Source organism: Cavia porcellus, unplaced genomic scaffold (assembly GCF_034190915.1).
Source record: "Cavia porcellus strain 051 isolate PalLab524CR breed Dunkin Hartley unplaced genomic scaffold, mCavPor4.1 scaffold_18, whole genome shotgun sequence".
Taxonomy (NCBI): Eukaryota; Metazoa; Chordata; class Mammalia; order Rodentia; family Caviidae; genus Cavia; species Cavia porcellus.
In genome coordinates, this window is record NW_026947501.1 from 54324708 (window position 1) to 54334635 (window position 9928).

At 42.7% G+C, this 9928-nt stretch overlaps 1 protein-coding gene across 1 annotated transcript in view; it reads left to right on the forward strand.

Moving 5' to 3' along the window:
• LOC101789014 (liprin-alpha-1-like) overlaps nucleotides 1-9928 on the forward strand; it is a 62937-nt gene extending 53009 nt beyond the window's left edge. Inside the window, exons 13-19 of the mRNA XM_063230346.1 lie at nucleotides 566-741; nucleotides 825-922; nucleotides 3406-3581; nucleotides 3876-3944; nucleotides 4643-4808; nucleotides 7559-7628; nucleotides 8769-9928. Coding sequence (XP_063086416.1) covers nucleotides 566-741; nucleotides 825-922; nucleotides 3406-3581; nucleotides 3876-3944; nucleotides 4643-4808; nucleotides 7559-7617 — 744 coding nt within the window. The 3' untranslated portion in view covers nucleotides 7618-7628; nucleotides 8769-9928. The remainder of the gene's footprint in view (nucleotides 1-565; nucleotides 742-824; nucleotides 923-3405; nucleotides 3582-3875; nucleotides 3945-4642; nucleotides 4809-7558; nucleotides 7629-8768) is intronic.

Below are 9928 nucleotides of genomic sequence, written 5' to 3' on the forward strand. Positions count from 1 at the left end.
CGTAGCCTTCCTGATTGTTTTCCTTTTCTTAGTCCTTTTTGGTTTTTTGATTGGCACATTGAACCAGTTGTTAAGAGAGGAGTGTTGAAGTCTTCTAAATTTAATTGTATTTTTCTGTTTTTGTTCTTAGTCTCATTAGTTGTTCGTTTATCATTTTAAATTTACTTTTCCTGATTTTCAAATACATTTGTCATTTAGGAAGACAAAGTATTAAAAATAAAATCAAAACCAGCTAGAGCTCATTTGAATGATTTGAATTGATTCTTCAAACTTGTTCATGAGTCATGATCATTCTTTATTCCTATATTATTATATTGAAAACTAATTCAGAAAAGGAATTTATAGACAGGTATGATTTTTCTATAGCTTGGTAAATTGTCCTAAATGAGTCATAAAATTTTGCCAATATGATTTCTGTTGGATAAAACTTTAGGAATTTGAAAAGGTAGGAATGGGAGACCAAATATTTAGAAATTATGAAAAGCAATGTTGTCATTCATTTAGCCTTTAAGAATGTTGTCTAGATTAAAAATCTGAACTGATGTCACTCATTTGTTGAAATCAGACACTTGCATATGGGGACATGGACCACGAGTGGATTGGCAATGAGTGGCTGCCCAGCCTGGGCCTACCTCAGTACCGAAGCTATTTCATGGAGTGCCTTGTGGATGCTCGGATGCTGAACCACCTGACCAAGAAAGACCTGCGGGGGCGGCTGAAAATGGTTGACAGTTTTCACAGGTGAGGCAGTGCAAGTGGTTCTTCCTAACGGATCAAGAGACTTCACATTGCCACCGTTAAATAACCCCTTATTTTGTAAATAGGAACAGCTTCCAGTGTGGACTTATGTGCCTGAAAAGGTTAAATTATGATCGGAAAGAACTGGAAAGAAGAAGAGAAGAAAGTCAGGATGTAGTTAAAGGCAAGTACATTATGCCGGATGGATGCAGCACATGCCTGCTGCCTCCCAGGCAGCCTGGGTGATTGCCTGTTTGAAAAAGTATAGCAGCCAGCTGAGCTGGCACATACCTGCAATCCTAGCACTCTGGGAGGACATAGCAGCAGAGTCACAAGCCTAGCCCAGGCAGCTTGGACTCCGTGAAACCTTCTCTCAAAATGAAAAGTATAACAGGGCTAGAGATGCAGCTCAGTGCAAATCCCTGTGTTTATTCCTGAGTACCTCAAAAAGAAATCAAGGGCTTAGTGATAAGGCACTTGCTTACCACTTGCATTGCCCTGGGTTTGATCGCTAGGACTGAAAAAAAAAAAAAGCACAAAATAATCATACATTTATCTGGGAATTACACAAATTACAGTTCCAGCTACTAAGAATACTAAGGCAGGAAGATCACAAATTCAGGGCCGACCTGGCAATTTAGTGAGACCCTGTCTCAGAACACTAAAACTAGATTTGAAAATTAGGGGTGCTAAGAATGTAGTTCAGTGAAAAAAGACTTGCCTAGCATGCTCAGGGCTCTGGCTTCTGTCTCTAGTACCACAAAAAAATAAATCAGGGAAGACTTTTAAGTGGAAACAACTGGCTTGGCATGATAACAAGAGGAGGGATGAAAAGGGGTGCCCTGAGACAGTGTGTGCTTATCTCAGTCTGTAGGCTACCCTCTTGGTGCTGGCATTCTTTCATGTAGTTTTCCTTTTGTTGTTGTACACTGTATACGCTCTCTCAGAGATGCTGCCTTATGCTATTAGATCAGAGCAAGGCAAACAAGCCACTGCCTTTTGCTTACTGGATAGAGGTTAAAACTACAGCTTTGGGAGCTTTTTCTAAGGCCTGTGGCAGCATGCAGGGCACACAGTTCTGCTCCCAGAGGGAGGGAGAGGTCAAGGCAACCAATAGCCTAGCACCCATAATTTTGTAATTTATTTATTTATTTTGAGACAGAATTTCACTAAGTACCCTGGTCTGGGATTACACCTGTGACCCTCCTGCCACAGCACCCATACTAACTGGGATTGCAGTCCTTACAGAAACCACAGAGTGTCCTGTGGGCAAAGGAAAGACATGTCAGAAACAGGCCAGGAGGAAGGAGAGGGCATGGCAGCCCCCTCAGTATGACAGGGACAGGCATCTTCTCTGAAGACAACACTGAATGTCATGCTCACGAGAGTCTCTCAGAATTCTCGGTAGTTACTAATAGCACTGCAGTGATGAGAAGAAATGAGACTTACTGAATAATGATCAAGCACTGTGTCAAGTCTTCCATAGTTGATTCATTCAGGCTGCATCGTGGTTCTGTTATTTTCATCCTCATTCTGATGTCTTTTTCTAAATAAAATAAAGGATTATCTATTGGCCAGGGATGTAGCCCTGTGGTAGGACACTTGCCTAGTCTGTGCAAGGCCTGGGTTTTAATTCTTTTAAAACAAAGAATACGTTGAGGTCTATTTAGAAAAGAAAGTCATGGCCGGGGATATAGCTCAACAACAGAGCGGCTGTCTGGCAAGTGCAAGGTCATGAGTTTGATCCCTGGTACCAAAACAAAGTTGAGAAAAAAAAATCAGACATGAAATGTATTAATCCATTTAATTTGTTTTCTATATCCCCTCTCCATATTTTGTCAGTTGGCAAAAGCAGTCTTTGAAAAGATTGGTGGTCAGATATATTTTTACAGAGTGGCAATTTTTTGGTCTGTAATAGAATACATTTAATAATTATCTTTGTATGACATACGATTGCCAAAATCTAGTATGCTGGAATGTCTTTAAAATTCTTTCTTTGTAATATATTAAGATGTTGATATGACCAAAGCTTCAGAAGCACAGGGGCTGGGGTATGGCTCAGTGGCTTAGCACCTACCTGGTAAGCACAAGGCTCTGAGTTTGATTCCCAGTACAACAACAAGAAAAAGTAAAAGAAAACGAAGGTCAGAAGGTCAGAAGCAAAGAGTTTGTGTTGAACTCAGCAAGGTATCTGAACTGTCATGGTATCTGCCCCTTTCATGATGGAGAAGCATTTCAGGAGACTCTGGGGTCTGTGTAGGAAACATGCTTATACGTGCCAGGTCTGACTCTGACCCTCAGCCTGATGTTTTTGCAGTCTTAGGATTGAACCCCAGGCCTTGTACATACTAGGCAAGTGATCTGCCACCAAGCTACATCCTCAGCCAATCATGCTGTATTGTTCCCTGAATATATCCTATCCACAATCTTACTGTGACACCTGAGTGCACTAGGGGAGGCTTCTAAAGGGAAAGTTTTTATTAGAATGAGGCAGAACCAAAACAGCTGTGTCTAGGTGTGTGTCTGTCAGTATTTGTGAGTGTGGAGTCCATTTTCAGGAGCTGAGGGATCAAGATCCATGCTAGGAATCTTTCCCCTGCATTGCAGGACATGTATGATGAAGAGGTTTTCTGAAGCCACATTTACAGTTGTTTTGTTCTTTCACAGATGTGCTTGTTTGGAGCAATGATCGAGTGATTCGCTGGGTCATATCCATTGGCCTTAAAGAATATGCAAACAACCTCATAGAGAGTGGGGTTCATGGCGCACAGCTGGCCTTAGATGAAGCCTTCGATTACAACACATTGGCCCTGTTGTTACAGATCCCGACAGAGAACAGAAAGGTGACAACGGAGTCTGTGCCTCTGTCTGCTTAGCCACAGTGTTCGGTTTTTCTGTGGTTCTAGAATACTTATTTTTCATTTGAATGGAGAGAAAATTTAACTCTAGACAACTAGTAATCACTTTCCATAACTAATCTATAATATGGTAGTTCAAAATAAGCAAGTGCTTGATTTTTCACTATCTTTTCTTTCCAGTTTGTGTTGCAAGCATGTGAGTCTTTGAAGTCTTTGTTTTAAAAAATTGTAATGTGTAACATCCTTCAGATATATTTAGTTGTTGTTTTGTTACTTCAGGCTCGAAATGTCTTGGACAAAGAATTTGCCGACCTTTTGGTCCTTGGGACTGTCAGACGTTTTGATGTCGTAAGTTTTCAGCTTTTTTCTCCTCTCACTGCTAGGAATCAACCTCAGGGCTTCACATATGCCAGTTGAGTGCTCTACTACTGATCCTTGCTCTTGGTCCACTACTTAATTTTTGGCAACCTTCAAAAATTATTTCTATATTGTCAAACAGATTGCAGCCTGCGATCAAAGTCTTAAGTTGTGTTTTGGTGACAGCTGACTGTCCTGCCCCAGTTCTTCTGTTTGGAAGGCTTCTTTCAAAAGTATATTAAATTTCCCCTCATGCTAAATCATAACTAACCTGTTGCCATACATTACGATTGTCTTCAGTGAGCTCCAAGAGTACTTGATTTTCACAAAGAAGATGGAAGCTGAATCTGGAAGCAAAGCATTTGTTGGATTATTTGTAGCCAGGATATTTTGAAAATAAATAAAAGTACATTATATAGCAGGCAAGAGCTTGTCCACAGTAAGAAATAAAATATTCTGATGGGTGAGAAAATCACATCCCTGGTGCCCAGGACTGCCCTCGTTTCTCCAGTTGGGGCCCAGCAGGAATGTAATCATGTTTCCTCTCACACTGAAGTTCCAGTGTGTGCAGCACATTGGAAGGTCACCAGGAAAGGCTAAGTAAAGCAAAACAGTCAGGGGCTTAGGAGTCCTTCTGAAGGACAGTTATCTTTATTAGAGTGTGCCTGTTCTGTGTTTTCATTTGCCAGGAGGATGACAAACACTTTAGGAGAGCACCTTCATGGAGAGAGAAGGTTAGAGAAAAGGCCATTCACGGTGTGGCAACTGGGTCATCAGAGACACTCCCTGCAAACTTCCGAGTCTCTTCTTCCAAGTCTTCCCGCTCTGTGCAGCCCAATGAGATCCAGATGGATGGTATGTGGTGGGCCATGTAATGCAACACTGGCTGGGAGCATGTGCGCGCTAATAATTACCTAGAGTGGCCATTGTATGTGTTACAAAGCATCTGAGTTTGGTTGCATGCCCAGGTGTCAATGGTTCAGGATTAGCCCTAACATTTGTTGGAAAATGGTTAACAACAATAATAGAATTTTTAAAAAATCTGTCTGGTTGAACCTTAGCATCCTTGCCCAACTAATAAAGTGAAGCACCCATCTGTGCTCTCAGGGCTGAGGCTGATGCACCTGTGGGGTGCAGTGTGTGGCAGGCAGCACTGGCTTGCCAGGAAAATTGCAGTGTGACACTTGGGACTTCTCTCCACACTAGAAGAAATGGCAGAGTAAACTTTAGCTCACAACTTCCAGGTTCTGCCAACTCTGTCTTTCCTTTTCCCTTCCCTCCAGTGTTATCTTTCCATATACTTACCTTGTGCCACCTGAAGAGGGACAGGGAAGAAGGCAGAAGCCTTGTGGAGACCGCTAGGGCAGCCCTGCTGCCTTCTCAGTGAGAGATGGCAAGGCATTGACCTTTCCAGTGCAGTCAGGATGGCCCTTATGTAACTGCTGACTGAAGAGTGCAGTTGGCTGAGAGGAGACCTTGAGTCCCTGACAGTCCTGCCCACCTAGTAAAAGGCACTGATAGGGTCCTGAGAGAGCCCACGTCCACATCCAGCTCTTGTGGTAGCAGGGACATGACCTTGAGCAAGTCATGCAGCTGTGCTGTGCCTCAGTTTCCATATCTGTAACTTGGGCATCATAGTAATGTGATTTTGATGCTTCAATGTGTCATGTGGGTGAAGCTGATGGAGTCCTGAGCCTCGTGCATTGCTGACAATCTCAGTGTTAGGTGGAGACTTCATTCCTTCTCATTCCTGATGTACATGGTTGTGCTGTATAAACTGTACCAGTGGGGTTTTTACAAGTTTCCTGTTGTTAGCCCCCTGTGTAGGTAGTTTTCCTTTTTTCTCTTTCTTGCCTGTATGAAAATCAGAGAAAAATACATTTATATAAACTTTTTAAAGCTGAACACTTTCCAGTGTGTCTTTTAACTAGTAAGTTCTTAAGAATTAACACTTTCTCCCTCAAGGTGTCTTACAAATGTTGGCAAGGCATGGAAGTGCATGCCTGTAATTCCAGTACTTGGGAGGCTCAGGCAGGAAAATCATGAATCTGAGATGTATGTGAATCATAAATCCAGGTTAAGGCTATACTGAGCTTCATAGGAAGACCTTGTATCATAAATAAAATAGATAAGTAAGTAAGCTGTGACGGGCCTTGAGCTTAATTTCCATTGGCTTACTAAATAGTCTAAATGAGTACTCTGTTGTTTTCCCTGTACCTTCAATTTCTGTTTCACTATAAGAATCACATTTTCTCTCTGAACATTGCAAGCAATATTAACATAGCTGGGTGTGGAGATCACCTGTAATCCCGGCACTGGGGAAGCTAAGGCAGGAAGGTTGCTGAGAGCTCAGTACCAGCCTCGAATTCACAGGGATTGTAGGGCCAGTGTGAACTACACAGGGAGACCTTGTTTCAACAAAACAAAACAAAAATAAAGGGTAGTATTAATGAGTTTGTTTGTTGTTGATTTGTTTTTTTGGTGGCATTTTTGTGGTTGTGGTTGTTGTTTGGGGGTTTGGGGTGGTACTGGGGAGGGAGCCTTCTACCTGTACTACACACCACCCCTTCTTTTATTATCCAGAAAGGGTCTTGTTAAATTGTCCAGGCCTGGTTTGAACTTGGAGTTTTCCTGCCTCAACCTCCCAGAGTGCTAGGATTACAGGCATGTGCAGGCAAACTGTGTAACACTAAATTTAAATGGATTGAATAGAAAAAGTTGTCAGGGTAAATTACATAGAAGATGTCTATGCCACATTGGTAAGAAGGTGGACTGTTACAAATGACTTGCGAGGTGGAGAGTATAAGATAAATTACAGCATGTCTCCTAGACTTTAGAATGAAGGTTTACAATGACTGCCCAGTCTTACCAACACGGCCAGCTATCTGTCTTTTCTAGAGCTATGGCAAGATGTTGCTAAGAAGTATTCCTGGTATACTTGCAGGAAAACAAAACACTGTACAACTGGGAGTGTAAATATCTGCCGAAGATGTTGCAAGCTCTTTACCCAGTTTGTGACAGGGCTGTACTGCCTGTTTAGCCACCCAGTGTTTGTCAAACAAGGACCCCTGCCTCCGTGTTCTCCATCCTTTTTTGTAGAAACTAAGACAAGCTTTAGTCCTCTGAGAAGCACTGGCCATGGCCTCTGGGCTGTGCCTCTTTGCCTGCAACCCACCCTGAGAGCAGTGCCTGCAGAGCAGCTGGGGTTCCCTCCTCCCCTTCGTGCTGCTGATTCACCCCATTCATTCCTGGAGGTCTAGCTGTAGGGCACAAGGAAAAGTCCAGTTGCTATATCAAAGTGTGGCTTAAGGAGCTGCAGAGTAGCTATGTTAGGTGGTTGTCCTCTCTGTATGTGCACACTGAGGTGGTTTGCACTTCCAAGGGGCCCTATTGCTATTTTAGGTGCCAGTGTCCCCTTGGGTGGTGACAGAACCACTCTGGGCAGCCCTCTGATGCTCTTGCCTCACTCTCCCAGGCAGTCTTAGGATTCCTCAGTAGACACCATTGTAGGTGTGGAGATGTGTGTCTTACCTGTGCCCCGTGTGAAGTGTTAAAACTAACAGCACTTTGTTTTTGCACACTTCCTCTCATGGTTGTTGGAACAGGCAGTGTATCAGAAACACAGAAGTTGGATTCTGCGACAACCAGGACTTCCTCCCGTTAAGCCTCCTGTTGGTGAGTAGAGAGCAGCGTAATCCCTGGAGATCATCCCTGTACAGCAGGGTGAAGCTGTAACAGGGCTAACAGTGTGGGTTTAGACCATGCCAATTTACATGGGGAACTTCAAAATGACAGAAATAGTAGCTCTGTACCCATCAAGGCGATTTTGGTTTTTAGCTGACCATAAAGAGGGCTGTGTGTCATTTTTGTTCTATTAACTTTTATTTTTATTAGTAAGTTAGTTGTACTTAAATTCATCATGGAGAGTTGGTACCTGTACTAGGACATCTTAAATCTTTTTACCTCCCCTCTCCTGTGTCCCTTGTGTCTCCAGTTTTAAAGAAAAACACGTTCGTCCCCATTTTTTCCTAAAAGCTAAAAATGCCTACTCACTTGAAGTGATGATCTGCTGATGCCATTGTTGGGGGGTGGGCAGGAAAGCAGCAACTGAGGAAAAAAGCACCCCAAAAGCTGACCACACCAGGAGGCCAGAGCCTGAGATTGGGAAGCATCTCTTCCACTGTGTTTATACACAGTGGTACACAGCTCCTATACTGGCTTTGTTACAAACACACATGTACGCACACATATATGGGGAATTGAACCCAGAGTGTTCCCACTGTGCTATATCCCTAGCACCCCATCCCCTTTTTAGTGGGGACAGGGTCTTCCTAGATCATCTAGTCCTTGTTCAAACTTGCAATCTTTCTGCCTCAGCCTTCTGACATACGGGATTGCAGACGTGCCACCATACATGGCAGACATTTTAAACACAAAGCTGCATTGCCATGCCTGGGCGCCAGTGAGCCACTTGTGTCCTCATGGTCTAGAGCTCTGACTGACTGATGGCAGAGGTGTCATTGACCCGTGATCAGAACCCCAGCTGGAGCTCTGCCTACTGTGCTTGTGTTCAGTGCCTCAGCTGGAATCTGGGATGGGCTCCATAGTCTTTTAACTTTAACTTTTAAAACTGTCACAAAATGTAAAACCTCTCTAGTCCATGAGCAGGGTCCTCAGTGTTCTGCCTGCTGACGCTCCAGCAGGGAGGAGGCAGGAGGCCTGGGGAAGTGGGCCCCAGCGTGTGTGTCTGAAGTCATGGTCCTTTTCCAGGTGGTTTGTGTTAAGAGAGGCTTTCTGTTTGTTTTTATCTTCCAGTTTTCCTGCACTACTTCTACAGATGATGTGCAGCATTTGGAATCCAACAGAGACTACATTTTTTAATTCAGTCGAATCGCTATCTGTTAATACTTGTTATATGGATATTTTATAACAGAGTTTTTAATTAATAAAAAATTCATCAATAACATAGAGAAAATATTTTAGAATTTAATGTTTCTTCTATTTTTGTAAACTTAGGACTTTTCATTTATATAGTTACTTACTTTTTCATCTATGTTTAGATATCTCTGGAAGCAATTCATGTTCTTATATCTAATTTTAGTCTTTCAAATGAATGTACTGTAGTGCTTGTATGTATAAACCCTATGAACAAATACATGGCTTTTGTAAATTGTGCACATATTGTAATTATTACTATTTAACTTTTTAATGATAAGCCATCCCTGAAAAAATTAGTTTACTACACTTTTTTTTGTCTTTTTTGTTACTTTTTTTTTTTTTTTTTTGGTCTTTTTCCTTTTTATTGGTACCAGGGATCGAACTCACGACTGCCTGCTTCCAAGGCAGGTGCTTATGCCGCTGAGCTAAATCCCCAGCCCCTTTTTTTGTCTTTTTTGTTTTTATCGGCACTAGGGATCAAACTCAGGACTGCCTGCTTGCAAGGCAGGTGCTTATGCCACTGAGCTAAATCCCCAGCCCAGTTTACTACATTTATAAAATTGTTGTGACATAAGCAATGTGCATTATCCTTCACCTTGCTCTACATCAGTCATTTTAAAATCAGGAGACTTCATTCCAAGCAGTTGTCATATTTTGAGGTTGACTGACCTTAACTGTTCTTTTTTTAGCAAGAAATCAGAGTCTAATAAAGTCGGGACTGAACCGTTGCACCAGAGCACTATAGAACTTTCTTAGCACTGGTTCCCTTTTCCCCATCCTGTCTCTGGACTTGGGGAGCTTGTCTTCAGAGACTTGACCAGAAGCCATGAGCTTGGAGCTGCTCTCAGCAGGGCTGGAGTGGCCAGGGGTGGACCCCAGCCTGGCACCTTCCCTGCCTCTTTCCTGTGAGCATGTGGAAGGTGCCTCCAGCTATTCTTAGAGGACCAATCACTGAGCACTGTGCTCACATCTCACAGACATTGGTGCATGAGCAGATGAGAGCAGGAAACCCTGAAAATAAAGTTGTACAACTCTAA